The following is a 17,022-nucleotide window of genomic DNA, read 5'->3' as shown; positions in this document are numbered from 1 at the left end:
AAACGCAAATGCAAGTATCCTGACTCCAGATCATGGCTTCTAACTACCCTGTTTTACTCATTAGGAACTTTGTTTAGATATTTCTATATGACACTTTGAAGGGGCATTTAGGGGAAAATGTTCAGGTAATAATATGATAAGAGTATTAGCAGCCTTCTGTTCATGAATTCCTTGTCTTCTGCTCTGTGAAGGCAACATTTATGTTTACATTGAACATGTGAATGGAAAATAGTGCAGCCATTTCAGGTATTTCACCATAAAAAGCCCCCTTTGAAATACTCTTGTTTATCTCCAGATGACTGTTAGGGAAGGCAGGCAGAATAGTCAGAATACTCTGGAATATCATTTCCATTCTCAACTCTACCTGAAAAGAGGGCTGTCTTAACTGTAGACACACATCAAACATCACAGTAAAAAGTAAAAGTCAAACAGCTGTTGGATTTTTCAAAACAGAATACAAAAATATATGTATAATTATTTAAAAAAAATGTTTCATTGGAATGCTTGGCATCATGTAGATACAGCATCAATAATAGTTTGGGTAAAATGCAAACATCCTTGTTAGTAAGGAAATAAAATATAACCAGATAAAGGCTACTCTATGTTGATGGGCATATGCAGAAAATTGAATAATTATGTGATTGGTCTCATTAGAAAGAAATCAGCATTTGTCTTTAGCAATACAAATCATAAATATTGACTAAATTCTCAACAATTAATCAATCAACACATTGACATGCAATGGATGAAAAATAGGCACAACAGATATTGTAATTTATAAACAAAATTTTAAGCGAATAAAGTGATTTAAATTTAGTTTACTTTTTTTTTTTTTTTACAGAGAGGAAGGGAGAGGGATAGAGAGTTAGAAACATCGATGAGAGAAAAACATCGATCAGCTGCTTCCTGCACACCTCCTACTGGGGATGTGCCCACAACCAAGGTACATGCCCCTGAACGGAATGGAACCTGGGACCCTTCAGTCCACAGGACGCTCTATCCACTGAGCAAAACCAGCTAGGGCTAAATTTAGTTTACGTTTAAATTAACTTACTGTCTATAAAAACAATAAAACGTTTTTTGGAAATTAAAATTGGTTTAAGTATAGTTCTTTATATTTTCTAAATGTAAAGGGGTACTGCCTGACATCAGTTAGAGTATCTACCTCACAAAGGATAAAGGGCCTGATCAGCGTGGCTCAGGGGCTGAATATCAACCTATGAACCAGGAGGTCACGGTTTGATTACCAGTCAGGGCACATGCCTCATTGCTGGCTTGATCCCCATTGGGGGGCGTGTAGGAGACAGCCAATCAATGGTTCTCTCTCATCATTGATGTTCCTATCCCTCTCTCCCTTTCCCTTTCTCTCTGAAATCAATAAAAATATATTCAAGAAAAGAAAAAGAAAGGGCATATTTAGTTCACACTCATCAACTATTTAGCCTCCCATTCCCAAAAGTAAGCTAAAGATCCAACCATAGTTTACTCTAGCACAATTATAATTAAACTAAAAGAAACTGAAGATAAATACTGTAAATAAGAACTTAGCCATACAGACAGCAGTTGGACAAAATTAATGCAAATTAGGAAGTACATTTCTGTGCCAACTTAAAATGTAAAAATTACCTTTCCAAGCTTTGCTATGTCTCGGTACAAGGACAAAGGCAGAGTAAAGACAATCGTGGAAAGCACAATAATGAAGTGGCGACCAATAAACAAGTTTTCAGGATCAACTAAAACACAAATTTTATAAAGTGTTTATAGGTATGAGCAACATACCAGTGACACAGTAAATACTGAATTATCAAATGACTTTAATATTAAATAATATCTAAAAGACAAAGTTTTGAGAGTAAATATGCTCCATAAAACCATGTAAAACTAGAAATAATACATGAAAATATCAGTACAAAATAACTTAAGGATAAACCTACAGTTCAAATAATGTTAAAATATTTTACATTTAAATATTTTAATAGCCTCCTGGTCAGTTTCCTTGTTTCTCCCTTTTTTGTCTCCTTAGAGTACACTGTAGTCTTAACCTGGAAACCATAGGGATCCTTTCCAAAAGCAAAAAACATTATGTCATTCCTGTCCAAAACCCTCTAATGGCCAAACTGTTCATTCAGAAAGTAAGCTACACAGGGACAAGGCATGTTCTGAGGCTTTTTGGTTTTTAATCCTCAAAGATATGTATTTATTGATTGTTTAGTGAGAGAGACAGACAGAGACCGACAGAGACATTGAAGTGAGAAACATTGATCAGTTGCCTCCCGTATGCACCTGGACCAGGGATTGAACCCAAAATCTAGGTACGTGCCCTGACTGGGGATTGAACCCGGGACAATGCTCCAACCAACTGACCCACCCAGCCAGAGCTATTCTGAGGTTTTAAAAAATATTTTTCTGTATTTCAAAGAAACTTGAACAGTAAAACTTTAACAAAGTTTCAGAAATAAATATTAAGATAAAAATATTCACTATATATTTTTTTCCTTTTGTTGAGAAAGAAGTATTTTCCTTGAAGGAAAATAAAGAGAAGCAACTTGAATAGAGAAGTAAGTCATAGGGAAGCTGCTGAAACTTATTATACAATGTCTTAGGAGAGAGAGAAAGAGAGAGAGAGAGAGAGAGAGAGAGAGAGAGAGAGAGAGGATGTGTGTGTGTGTGTGTGTGTGTGTGTGTCTATCGTCAAATACCCCAAAAATTGTAAACATAAATTAAAACATACTTACAAGGATTTATATATATTTTAAAGCTGTGCTAATCACAGTACTGTATTTGCTTCAGGAGCTCTATATCTATTCCAATGAAAACACCATTGTTTTAATTTTTTAGCTCATATTGAATTCCTTCAGAGATCATGTAGTTATATTTTTTAAATATCCTTAGTTGTACCAAGTCTTTGTGTGTTTAATTCTGTGAAGTTTAAAGTCTGTAAAAGCCAAATAAGTGATTGTGATTTAAAAAAAAAAACAAAAAAGAAGCTATTAGTCTGAAAAGTGGGGCTAATTTTCTTATATGGCTAATTAACTAAAAGAAAGTTCCAAGATAGGAATTTCAAAATGGCATAAATTTTGCACACACATACGAATGGAATAATTAATCATGAGTATTTAACTCAGCCATAGCTAACAATCGTAATAAAGTTGTGAATTAAAACAATAAAAGTTTAAGTACCCAAAACCCTGAATGTAAATATTTGCATGTTTCTGGTGAACATAATTTGAATTAAATTATCTGTATATCTGTTTCTAGTTACTCCTTCAAACCGCTCCCCCTATGATATATTTAGTAGAAAATATACTTTCTTTATTGAGAAAATTCTAAGGCCTAGAAAAACACTAAAATAGACTGCTATGAACAGCCTGGAGGAACTTAGTAGCAGGATCTCTATTCATGTAAAGGACATTTTTCACTAATGATCCAATGATGAGATCTATACCTATCTTTTAACAAAAATTTACCCAAATATGCATTCTAAATGTTTTAACAATAATAGGGAGTACTGAACATTGAAATATTTCAAAAATTTCAAAATCAAAGACATACTACTTCTTACACCAACGTTTCTTATTACTTTGACTTGTATCATGATCCAAGAATTTAGTTATCTGGAAAAGGTACAAGCAATTGCCCACTTGTCAATCTAAGACATTGGTGATCTATTTCAGGAGAAAATAACACTAGGGATTTTATCTACTTCTAAAAAAACTTTGGCATCATATTAACCTTTATAAAATAATTATACATTACAAAATAACATTTAATGATGTAAAGAAACTGTGATAAGAATAAAAGTGTGTTCTTTGCTATGTAAACTATGTTTTAAAAGTAATTTTTAATGTTTTATAAAATTATTAACCAGGAATGGGTTTCAAAGGGAACTTTAGCCTTATCTATGACGTTTTATTTATTTATTTTTAAAATATATTTTTATTGATTTCAGAGAGGAACAGAGAGGAGAGAGAGATAGAAACATCAATGATGAGAGGGAATCATTGATTGGCTGCCTCCTGCATGCCCCCTACTGGGGATTGGGCCTGCAACCCAGACTTGTGCCCTTGACCAGAATAGAACCCAGAACCCTTCAGTTCGCAGGCCCACACTCTATCCACTGAGCCAAACCAGCTAGGGCTAGGTTTTGTTTTGTATGTCTTTTAGAATGAATGTTTCAAGAACTAAGAGGATAGGCATTATTGTTATTGTACTACAATAACAACTATAGAGTTAGGTCACAATAAAATGGGGATTATGTGGCTTGGATGAGAAGCTCTTCAAAGCACAAAGACTCTGAATTATGCGAATAGCCATAATAGAATGAAAGGTTGAACAGGGAGGGGGCTGTGTCACATGGCAAAAAGGTCCACTTGAGAATACTCATAGCTGCTTTTTCATAATCACCCCAAATTGGAAACAACCCAAATGTCCCTCAACCATGAGACAGATAAACTGTTATTCATTCATACTCCATTATACTCCCAAGCATTTTTTTTTTAAGAGCAAACTACTATATCCCAAAAGTCATGGCTGAAATTCAAATGCACTATGCTAAGTGAAGGAAGCTAGACTCAAAAGACTATATACTATATGATGCCATTGGTTTGGCCTTCTGGGAAAAACAAAACTAGACAGAGAAATCAGATTCCAGTGGTTGCCAGGGGCTGGAGATGAGGGAGGGTTTGACTAGAAAGAGAAATAAGGAAAATTTGGATATTATGGAATTATTCTGTATTTTCATTGTGGCTGTTGCTATATGACTACATGCATTTGTCAAAACTTACAAGACTATCCAATAAAAAGGGTTAATTTTACTATATTAAGTTACATATTAATAGAAGTCATGGGGGAAAAGATCGTTTGCTTATCTAAGAAATGATGTAGTAAAAATAGTACATGAGAAAATATTACTAACAGATGATGATATGTAGCATAAGATATTTCAAATATACATATTCTAAATATAGTAATAATATTTATTATCATAATATTTACTATTAATTATAATACATATTACTGTTAATTCTTACTGTTATGCTAGGTATAGTTTAATAGTGATAATATTATTGAGTACAGCAATAATAGTAATAATATTTTTAACAGCTAAATAAGAATTAAACTGCATGTAAAAGTAGATTAATACTTTAGGATCAGAATAGATCATAAATATTGCCAGATATTTGAGGTCATCCAGCTCTTGAACTTGCAAATACTTTACTTATAAATTATTATGAACCACATTAACTATATGTAATAAATATATTACTTACCTCCTGGGATTCTTTGGAAAACTTTGCTCAAAGTGTCTCCAGTTATTATGTTGTAACTTATCATGGCTAAATACATAATTAAAATAATACAGTCACCAACAATTTTCATATTGAATATTTTGAAAATAATCAGTTACTACTTCACAAGTATTGGTATACTCTTACTACTTTCAAATATAAATTTTGACTACCAATATGTACAACTTTAAAAATAACTAGACAATAGATTTATGAAAGATTATCAATTTGTATTAAAAATATTTTCACTTACGTATATTTAAATAATGGTGATGTTTGGTAGTCATTTAAAATGTGACTTGTCATTAAAATTCAGTTTCGAAATTGTTTTTCAGGAACACATGTATTTCTCAAAGTAAGTACCAATAACAGTAAGTTCTAAAGGCTCCAAAATATCTCCTCATTTAAAAAGTAAGATTTTTTAGAAATATGTTCTTAGCCTTTGGTGGAGACATAAGAAACTAATGGTTTAAACAACAGCTTCTGTATTACTATTACAATTTGGCTATTGTTGAATGTTAACATTTTACTTATTTAAGAAGTGCTAGGTGACATTTTCACCATTATGGTACATGGCTTCCACAAATCCTTAGGTTTTCAAAAATTGTATTTCAGCCTTAGAAGAAATCTATTGTTTCTCTCATTCACTTTTAATCCCAGATCATTCTATTTTTCACCGAACTAGGGAAGCACAAGCATTAACCTAATGAAAATCACTCTCATTTCATGTCATTGAAATACTCAGAAAACCTACCAAAAGGACCAGGAAATAAATAGAAATGGCTAAAGAAGTAAATACTTAATTTGGAATATATCTCAACAACTGGTACTCTTTAATGACGAAGCAATGACTATTAAAACTATTTTATTCAGAAATGGAAGTATGTTTATGGAAATAAGTATAATATGCATCTTCACATTCATCTTACCTATAAAAGGATACAAAAACTGTAGGACAGAGAGGAGGAGATATCCTGGAAAGCCAAAGGTTTTATTGACCAAAGACTGGTAAGTGTCTGTTCCAGAGAGAGCCCCTCCTTTTATCAACAAAACAAGGGAAAAGTCTGTGGCAAAAATAACAAACAAATGTCAGATTACATTTAATACAAAGGTTTTTCATGTTTTTGACTTAAATAAAAAGGGATTTAAAAAAAATTTTAATTTAATGTTACAGTAAATTAGCATAGCAAAACTTACTTTCTTTTCATTATATATTACTTTTCATGAAATGGTATTGTTTTCAGTTATATATATTTTTCAATCAAGATACCAGTATACTTAACATATCCATGTAATGAACTGGACAGAAGAAGGTGTGCAGACTAGAGTCAAGCATCAGTTTTTCATTTTACTTCCTAATTAACCAATGCAAAGACTATTAGGATGTGGCTCAACCATCTATGCAATGGAATGTAGGTAATCAAATATTTCATAGGCATTCAACGTCTGAAGACTGAGAATGAAAAATGTTGTGAGCATACATAAAAAATAGATTTATGAGACTCAGATCATTTGTTTTATAATAAAGTACAACTAGTAACTCTATTTTATAGTTATTATGGTTGAGAGCACTCTAAAAATTTTTGAAATTTACAATTGAAAGATTTAAGTTTCAATTTTAGAGTTGAAATGGAAGGTATAAATATATAAATACTAGCATTCCCATTGCAGGAAGAATCCTGCAATAGGGTTTCCTGCTGCACTCTACCCCTCCCCGCCTGCTCTCTTCTCTTCTCTCCCACCCTGCCTTCTCCGCCAGCCTGCCTGCTTTTCTCCCTTCTCCCCCAGCCCTGCCTGGGTTCCTCCCTTATCCCCTGCCCCACCTTCTCCGCCAGCCCGCCTGCTTTTCTTCCTTCTCCGCCAGCCCGCCTGCTCTCCTTCCTTCTCCCCTGCCCCGCTTCCCCTCCTCCCTTCTCCTCCCCCTGGCTTGCTTGCTTCTCCAAAGCTTTGCTCCCTTCTGCAGCTCTTCGCTTCTTTCTACGCTGTCTTGATATGCAAATTAACCACCATCTTGGTTGGGGTAATTTGCATACGTGTCCTGATTGGTTGGTGAGTGTGGCTTGGCTGGTGGGCGTGGCTTGGGCATAGTGAAGGTGTGGTCAATTTGCATATTTGTCTACTATTAGGTAGGATTATATAATTAAAAGTTAATTTTTTCTCATTTAACTCAATGAACCTAGTGAATGCCATTTAACCTAGTGAACAACAATGCAATGTATTGGGTACACAGCTATGCACAGGGAGTGATTATTGCTCTTTTCTCTTACTCATATTTACACCCACAGGTGATTTCTTTTTGTCCTTTAAGTAACTTGGAAATGCATTAAAAGACAAAGATGAAAATGCCAATAATTATAGTATGATTTCCACCCTGAGTCCCTCCCACATCACTGAAACTTCTTTCGAGTTCTTCAATAAACTCCAAATTGATAAATCCAGTTGACACACCCTAAATCTTAATCTCATTTGTTCTTTCAGTAACATTTTTTTTCTGTTTACCATTTCCCTCTTTTTCAATCATTCTTCTTTGGCCTTTGTGACTTCACTTTCTCTTGAGTTTCCTCCTACCTTTTTGGCCATTTACTAGTATACTCCATTTTCCACCAGTTTTCTTTTATTCAGAATTCTTAGACTTTTTTCTCACTCTTCAAGCTGTCCTACTGTGATCTCATTCATGTCCATGGTTTCAATTTCCCATAGATGTTAGTAACCCCCAAATTTGTATCTCTAGCCTAGAATCCAAAACTCCAGATTTCTGCATCTAGCTGCTTAATAAATACTTTACATTGGCGATCTCATAGACATCTCAGTTTTAAAATATCCAAATTCTAATTTATATATTTGTTTTCAAACCTGCTTCTTCATCCATATTTCTCCAATCCCTGAATAGTATCAATAGAAATTTTAGAATCACCTAGACTTCTCATTATCCATCATCTTTTGTATTCCTTTGGTCACCAAGTCCATTACTGCATCATAAATTATTCAATTGTATATCCTCATTTCTAATATTTAGCCTGCTTTATTTTAGCCTGGTATATGATAAAGGGCTTAGACCTTTATCATATACCATCTGGATTACTGCAATAACCTTCAAATAGTTTTCTCATCCACCAATCTCTCACCAATCTCTCTCCCTACCAAAACATTTTTTACATCTGCTAAGATGTTCTTAATATTCCCCCCTCAAATGGGTCTTAACCATATCATAAATCTGATCATGTCTTTTGCTCAAAATACTCCAGAGGATCCTTTAATAAATCTGAATAAAAATCAACTTCTTTTTATGATGCATAAAAAAATTATGTATTAGCTGTGTGACCTTGGGTGAAGGATTTGACTTTTCTGAATTATTACTATATTACAACCACAAAAATGCTAGCAAATACTTACACAATATTTCCTTAGGCTGTTTTCTAAATGCTTTACTTATATTAACTTATTTAATATTTACAATAATCCTAGGTAGTTGCCATTATTAGCCCCATTTAATAAATGAGAAAAATGAGGCACAGAAGGTTAAGTAAATTGCCAAACTTCACAGAGTTAGCAATGGAGCAGTCAGGATTCAGGGCCTAATAGTTTGGCCCCAGCATCCATGTACATAATCAAAACCTCAACTCTGTTACATGTAACTGTAGACCTTGAGCAAGTCATTTTAATCCATTGAAGTTTCAATTTCCTCCTCCATAGAAGCAGAACATGAATACCTACTTCTTGGAGTCAGAAGGATTAAGTATAGTGGTGCTTCGTGCTCAGCATCTGGCCAGTCCTCAGGAAATGGTAATGATGAGGAGCCACTCATGAGAACCTTCATAAACACCTCTGCAAACTCTCTACCAGCATCTTTCTCTATTTATAAACATCAGCCCTAAACTTCAACTAGACTAAATATTTACAGTCCCTTTTGTATTTCCACATTTCCATCTACTTAGAGTAACTGTCCATTTTCTTTGCTCACTCATATATTTTCAAAAACACTTAGTGGAGATATCTCCTGCTCCCCAAAACATGCCTGCTATGTTGAATCCCAATGTCCCTATTATCATGTACATATTTTTATTATGGTACCAGAGGCCTGGTGCACGAAATTCATGCACGAGGAGGGGGGGTGTCCCTCAGCCCAGCCTGTACCGTCTCCAATCTGGGAACCCTCGAGGGATGCCTGACTGCAGTTGGACAATCCAGGACTGCTGGCTCCCAACCTCTCGCCTGCCTGCCTGCCTGATTGTTCCTAACCGCTTCTGCCTGCCAGCCTGATCACCCCCTAACCATTCCCCTGCCAGCCTGATCAATGCCTAACTGCTCCCCTGCCGGCCCAATCGCCCCTAACTGCCCTCCCCTGCTGGCCTGGTCACCCCTAACTGTCCTCCCCTGCAGGCCTGGTCACCCCCAACTGCCCTCCCCTGATGGCCCAGTCACCCCTAACTGCCCTCCCTTGCCAGCTTGGTCACCCCTAACTGCCCTCCCCTGCAGGCCTGGTTACCCCCAACTGCCCTCCCCTGATGGCCCAGTCACCCCTAACTGCCCTCCCTTGCCAGCCTGGTCACCCCTAACTGCCCTCCCCTGCTGGCCTGGTCACCCCTAACTGCCCTCCCCTGCTGGCCTGGTCACCCCTAACTGTCCTCCCCTGCAGGCCTGGTCACCCCCAACTGCTCTCCCCTGATGGCCTGGTCACCCCCAACTGCCCTACCCTGCCTGCCTGGTCCCCCACTAACTGTCCTCCACTACAGGCCTGGTCACCCCCAACTGCCCTCCTCTGCCAGCCCAGTCGCCTGTAACTGCCGTCTCCTGCAGGCCTGATTACCACCAACTGCCCTCCCTTGCAGGCCTGGTCCCTCCCTACTGCCCTCCCCTGCTGGCCTGATCGCCCACGGCTGCCCTCCCCTGCTGGCCATCTTGTGGTGGCCATCTTGTGTCCACATGGGGGTGGCCATCTTGTGTGTTGGAGTGATGGTCAATTTGCATATTACCCTTTTATTAGATAGAATTTTTAATGAAGTATTGTAACTGTATTTTTGTCTGCCTGAGACACTACATATTGAGCTTCATACAGGCAGGGATAATGCTCTTCATTGCTAAATGGCAGCAGTGTCAGTAAATATTGAAATCAATCAATGATCAATATATAACAGGGTTCAAATTTAATTTGACAATGACCTAATAAATATATTTTAAAATATTCTGCAAGCACAAAGGGCATAGCAATTAATTCTAATTCCTTTGTTTAAAACTAGGAAAAGCTTCACAGAAGAGCTGAGTAGTGCCTATTCTCTATGTGAGGAATGATACATGCAGAATAGCTAAAACATAAGGTCCACACGTGACAGTGTTGGTGACCGTGTAACAGAGAGGTTAGACTAGTTGGAGATGAGACTGAAAATTCATACTGTGACTACGCTATGAAGGAATTTGAATGCAATACTACTTTGTTCCTGTTGTCATTATGGAATCTTGGAATGCTTTGATTGGGGGAGTAACAGTTATCGGGTCAAGGTTTTATAAAGTTAACTTGAAGCAACATGGAGGACTGATCAGAAAGTGGACAGATGCTAAAGGCAGTAAAACAGCAACTTATTGGCCAAAGAAGATAATCAATGAAAACCTGAGTAACAGAGAGGAAGTAACCAATTTCACAGGTGTTGTAAATTTTGGTGAAGAACTGTGTGCTTGGAATGAGAATGTTGAGTTTCATAAAAGTTCAAAAGGTATTGCTTAAAGTTAACAATTTGGTAAGAATTTAGTCAATAATAAATATAAATGATTTCATCTGCTTGTAAAATACAAGCTATAAATATATTATCTTAAACCTTTTAGGAATCTCAAATATCAATCACTATAACATTTTGATCTCACTTTAAATATATTATATGCAGATTTTAGTTAATCTATAATGAGTCTATGTTATTCAACATGAAATTTTTCTTTTAAATAATTCTGTATGTTTGAACAACAAAAGTTATTTTACTCTAATCAACAAATAAAATTTTAGGGCAATTTAAAATAAAACTTGTAAATAGTTGTAATTCTTTTTTTGTTTCTCAACGTTTCACAAACATGAAAACAGAACTTTGAAAAACTCCCTGTTGAATTGGTCATATTTCATTAAAGGCCTTAAAAAGACCAAAAAAAAAATATTAGAGACAAATTATTGTGTAATTACAGTGTCAATTTAAAGAAAAAATTAAAGAAAAGTGTAATATTATACCCTACTTATAAATTTTGCTCTTAAAAGTCTAATTAAAAAACAAAATCATAATCTCTAAAAATTTTTGCTTTTGTGTGGTTATCCTTTATTTATCAAAATAATATAAGGATTTTTATCACATAGCTAAATTAATGAGTCAACTAATATATGATTTTGCAAAGGACTGCTCACAATGACTGCTGTAGGTTTATATATAGCATCAGTTGAGAAAGTTATTCACAGCATGCTTTGTTTGTATATAATATGATTTAGCTTTAGTAAACTGTTCATTCTCCTTAAGTATTTAGTCCTTAGTTGCTCTATATATTTTAATTTATGTAATGTGTGTAAATATTTACAGTGCACTTAAATAAACCATGGTTATTATGCCTGGGTGAAAATTAATTATTTGTCAGTGCTGATTGACTGGGAAGCAGGAAATTAGAAACGATAAGGGTAAATCCTTAAATGGGATTTTTTTTGTGTGTGTGTGTGATAAATGCTTGTATGAATAGAATGCAATTTTTAAACACCAGCAACTCTGAATGTTATGGATTCCATTACTAAGTTACAAATTAAGCTACAAATTAAGAACTAGAGGAGCCAAAGCAGCTCAGGTTTTAGGTGGTGAGGAGAAGGCAGGAGGAAGGAGCCCACTGCCTTCGCAGCCCAGACCGTGGTGTCTACTTCCTGCTTTATTCTCTCTTTCTCAGCCTGAGAAAATTAGCAGTTACAAACTGGGCCTGGAAGCCTGAGCGTTTATGGGAGATAACATCTTGGTAGGGTCTCCAGAACACAGCTGAGATAGAGATTCTTGGGCAATTGAGGGAGTGCTCCCAGGAGAAGGTGAGTGAGAGGATAGGGCAGGGGAAAACGTCAGCAAGGATGAGGTCCCAGGTGGAGACTAGCTATGCTCTGGAGCTAGCTCCAAGGGCACCACACATAGGTTCCTTCCTGGAGGCAAGTTCCTATATCACCCGTCAGTCATTGGCTGGAGGCTGTGGGGACATGGCAGCTGGGGGTCGTAACCTCATAAAGGAAGGTGGTGCCACTGAGGCTCAGGTCAACGCTCTGGAGAAGGGAACACTGAGGTGTTTTTCACTATCTGGTAAAAAGGCATCAGGGTGGCTGCACATAGCGGCCACCGTAGCAGCAACCACAGCAGATGGTTTCTGTGATTGCTACCTCTTTCACAGTGATCCTAAGGTAGAGGAAAGACTGTATGTGTCATGACGTGAGTTGATGGTATGGCAAGGCAGAGAGGAGGACAGCAGGAAGAGGAGGTGATTATGAGTGTATAGTCTGCACTTACAGGGGGCGTGGCAAAACATGGGTGTGAATGAACATGGTACATGAAAAGGGGGAGGCAGAAGAGAAGTAGTAAAAAGCACCCTGTTGCTGCACTTAGAAACAGGGGCTGCTGGGGAGCCTGAGCAGGCGTGGGAGAGGTGGGAATGCCAGGGCTTTCAGTTCCACCTGCACAGACGTAGCTGGAAAAGGCCGCTCATTCTTGTGCACCTGCCCATGGTCACTGTGGGAAAGGAAGTCCTGATGAGTACACGTTCAGCACATAGCTGACTTAGCTTTAATCAGCCTTTGAAATGACTTTCCCACCTACCACTTGCTGCATAAAGTGAAAGGCACATGAAAAGGATTTAGGCTTGGTAATATATAATGCTTTTCTAATCTGTTCAGAGGATTAGCAAGAAAAGTAAATCCCCTCAGACATGATGTCTAAATTCTTTAGGATTCTTTGATCCAGTAAAGTCAATTACAGGGTGTGTGTGTGTGTGTGTGTGTGTGTGTGTGTGTGTAAAATAGTCCTTGTGCACTTTAAGTTGCAGGAACTAGCAATTATATAGTCTTTTACCTGTAATATATGAAACCCAGAATAAAAGCAATATTCCCAGAGGAAAGCCAGCTTGCTTCATTGAATATGGCAATCCTGAAAAAAAAACACAAAATGCCCCACCCATCATATTAATAAAACATATAGAAATACAGAAGTGTTCCCCAATTCCTGTATATAATAGGCTAAGTAAACTGACATAGTTATATGACATAATTATAAACAATGCATATGACTACTAAATTCAAACATTAATATATTAATACTTATTTCAGAATAAAATGTTTTAAATTAAGGACATGTCAAGAGAGCAAGTTTGTAAGGTGATGAAATAAGAATAAGAAAGAAGCCAATGAAAAATAGATGTCAGTTCACACAAATAATGTTCACCTCAGAGTGAAGGGATCATATGACCTAGAATATGGAGAGTAAATACCCAAAGCTTTCTTTATGTGCTACTTGGGCAAACAGAGAGGATAAAAAGAGCACAGAAGGGTGATGGGATATGAGTAGTCAAAAATGGGCAGCCATGTAAGAAAAAGGAGAGAAAAATGAGAAGGCCAAAATATTTTCATGAAGCTGAAGGGGGCAATGTGAAATATTTTGTTATGAATTGTTTGGAAAATGAACAAATAAAGTATTTAAAGTAAAATATATTCAAAATATTTCCACCCAGAAATTTTATTTTCTGAAATATTTTTCTTGTAAAAAGTCTGCTGAACAGATTAAGAGGTGTTTTACATGTTGCTGACATGGATCAGCATAAAATGTTCACATCAGGAATTAAGTCTGGAATTCTGCCAAGTAGAGCTGCCCACTCATCTGTGGTACATAGAGGCAAATTTTCAAACAAGTCTTTAACCCTGTGTGTTACTATTCTGCTTCAGCTTCCTCCACTTGATGTGCCATTTGAAAAGAAAATTATCTGTATATTGAGACAATATATAGATAAAATTAAAACATTAAGTTATGAAGGGTAACTATTCAATGATGACTATGATTAAAATGTCAAAACTTTACAGGAAAAAAAGAATATTCTCAATGAGTAGTGCAGGGTTCAATTTTGTCCCTACTTTTTCTTAAATTGGATATTTTCAAATAACAAAAAGAATAGCGAGTATGAAAAAAATAAATACCTTTATTAATATAATGTCATGAACTTAATTTTGTCATAACTTTCCCCTTGCTTCAAATTGAGAAAATATGAGCTGGTCATTTCTTTCAATTACGATTTGGCTCCTTTGTTTAAAAAATCATATGCATTTTTATTTAACCAATTTCTATTTATTTAGTAAGTGATATTTAACATTGATATAAATTCATAAGTTTGTGCTTTAAATTTAACACTCTATAGATGGGTAAGGGAACATTGTCTGGATTTAATTTTTCATAAGATTGTTATGTTTTCACATTAAATTTTTGTAGCTCCAATATTTCTAAATATTGAGGTCTTACACCTCAAGAAGGTCATAGAAAGGTGATTCAAGTAATGATGGACACTTCAGGAAGAGGGAAAAGGTAAATTAGGTAACATTATCAATAACCAGGCAGCCTAAGAAAAATGTTTCAGCATCTCTCATATGATGCTCCTCCTAACCTAACCCATGTGGAGGATGCTCTCAAACTTAGAAAGAGTGTGGGTCACCACCCAACCTTCAGGGAAAAGGGGACTTATGTAATGCCCATTGTTACACTGGAAAAAATGGAAGACTTTTATGAAAGAAAATTACCAACTTATCATTTAAGATCTTTACTTTAAAGAATTCAATAAACACCAGCAGCATAAGAAGAGTCTTAAATTTGGCCTTTTCACTTAAAATTAAAAAGACAACAACAAAGCAACACTTACCTATTATACCAGATCCTATAATGGAGTTGACAACATTAAAAACAGCAGCAGACTGACGGCAAGTTTTCCCTTTGTGCTTATGTTCAGAAATGAGGGTTTCTTTGTCAGCTAGATCGCTCTGTTTAAACATATAAAATGGCCAATAATATATAAAATTAAACAAATATTGACTAGTTCAAAAGACAGAAACGTGTCAGACAAATATGCAATGTAGGAGACTAACAATATCAGTAATGATGATAAGTAACATCAATCATGATGAGAAAATAATGATGAAGATAATAAAAAAAGAGTATTAACAATGGCTAGTAGTAGCTCAACAGAGCTTTGTAAATAAACTCCATCCTAAAATGTCCTGATTACAGCTTCACCAAGTTCAAGGACTGCTACATGGGACCTCAGAGTAAAGGATCTGTTAGGGAGGCCAATGATGTGATTTTGTGAAATTAAAGGGGTTACATTAAAAGTGCCTGCGAAGAAAAAAAAGAAAGAAAGAAAGAAAGAAAGAAAGAAAGAAAGAAAGAAAGAAAGAAAGAAGGAAGGAAGGAAGGAAGGAAGGAAGGAAGGAAGGAAGGAAGGAAGGAAGGAAGGAAGGAAGGAAGGAAGGAAGGAAGAAAGAAAGAAAGAAAGAAAGAAAGAAAGAAAGAAAGAAAGAAAGAAAGAAAGAAAGAAAGAAAGAAAGAAAGAAAGAAAGAAAGAAAGAAAGAAAACAAACAAGTCAAATCAAGGCAAAACTTTTTCTCCTGGAGAACTGTGGGTGGTGCTAACGCAGGACCCAATGCGGTAAGCTGACCTCTGCTGCAGGTGAATGAACCTTGCGGGGACTTGGCTTCAGAACCTGCCCCAGCCTCCAGCGTTACCTGTGGCGGGATGATGGGCTGCTGCCCCTGGTAGCCCATGGCAGCAGCCGGGTCCTTAGCAGGTGGAAGGTTAGTGGTCCTGGGTACCCCACTCCAGCCACACCTGCCTCCTCCCAGACCTCTCGCATCCGGGGTCCCGCGCAGCGGGAAACCTCCGCCAGGCCCGCGGTCCCTCGGTCCTCTGGCCCCACCCCCGCCCCTCCCGCCGCCGCAGGCTGCAGCCCGCAGCTCACTCGGCGGGCTCAGCCCTGAGGTGATTTCCCTGAGGGACTTGCGCAGTTAAATGCACCTTCCTCCTCCTGCACAGAAGCCACCAGATGTTTCTGATCTGGACTGCCCACTTTCCTCCCTCTCCCACCCCAGCTCCAGCTGCAAAGTGTAGTTTGTTCTGCCCACGGTGCCTGTCCAGATTGTACAGTTACGATGGCCTCATTTTAGTCCATCCCCAAGTTAGCTGCTCCTTGGCTGGACTGATGCCCAGGTAAGCACGCAGCAGCACCCGCACCCCCAGTATCTTTTCTATTACCTCCTCCTCCCTATATCACTTCTATGGCAAATATGACGGATGAAAAGGCAGGCTTTTAAATTTAAGTGGAAAACAAACAACTTTCCTAGAGCGTTAGCGAACTCGATTACTGACCATGCTTTGGTCAAATATTTCCTGTGACTTTTCAGGAAAGGAGACTTGAAGAGGGGAAAGGAAGATGGATTGGTGACATTCAAGGAGTGAACTTTAAAGGGGGTGGTTTGTAGGGTGATGGGAAAAGGAAGACACCTGAGCTAGAAAAAAAATCTTAACTGTCCATTTATTCACCCTTTTAAGTTACAGATGAGGAAAAGGCCCAGCAAATATTCAATCACACAGAGGATGCATAGAGAGCGGTTTCAGGAACAATAAGAGTGGTAATGTCACATAAGTACTTATCAAACAATTAAGGAGATTCTTGTTCATAGACATTTATTTAAAATTATGAACCATTTAAAAACAT

At 37.0% G+C, this 17,022-nt stretch overlaps 1 protein-coding gene across 1 annotated transcript in view; it reads right to left on the bottom strand.

Annotated features, from left to right (window-relative positions):
* The window catches only part of SLC38A11 (solute carrier family 38 member 11), a gene marked incomplete at its 3' end in the record, with an annotated part of 48,983 nt that extends 32,818 nt beyond the window's left edge, over positions 1-16,165 (bottom strand). The window contains exons 1-6 of the mRNA XM_079782972.1: positions 16,034-16,165; positions 15,174-15,291; positions 13,346-13,420; positions 6,218-6,352; positions 5,271-5,336; positions 1,627-1,733 (exon numbers count right to left, since the gene is read on the bottom strand). Coding sequence (XP_079639098.1) covers positions 1,627-1,733; positions 5,271-5,336; positions 6,218-6,352; positions 13,346-13,420; positions 15,174-15,291; positions 16,034-16,072 — 540 coding nt within the window. The 5' untranslated portion in view covers positions 16,073-16,165. The remainder of the gene's footprint in view (positions 1-1,626; positions 1,734-5,270; positions 5,337-6,217; positions 6,353-13,345; positions 13,421-15,173; positions 15,292-16,033) is intronic.
* Positions 16,166-17,022: the final 857 nt, after the last annotated feature.

The sequence above is a fragment of the Cnephaeus nilssonii genome (assembly GCF_951640355.1).
Source record: "Cnephaeus nilssonii genome assembly, chromosome: 10".
NCBI lineage: Eukaryota > Metazoa > Chordata > Mammalia > Chiroptera > Vespertilionidae > Cnephaeus > Cnephaeus nilssonii.
Note: the sequence above shows the minus strand (reverse complement) of the source record. Positions and strands in the feature narration are given on the sequence as shown.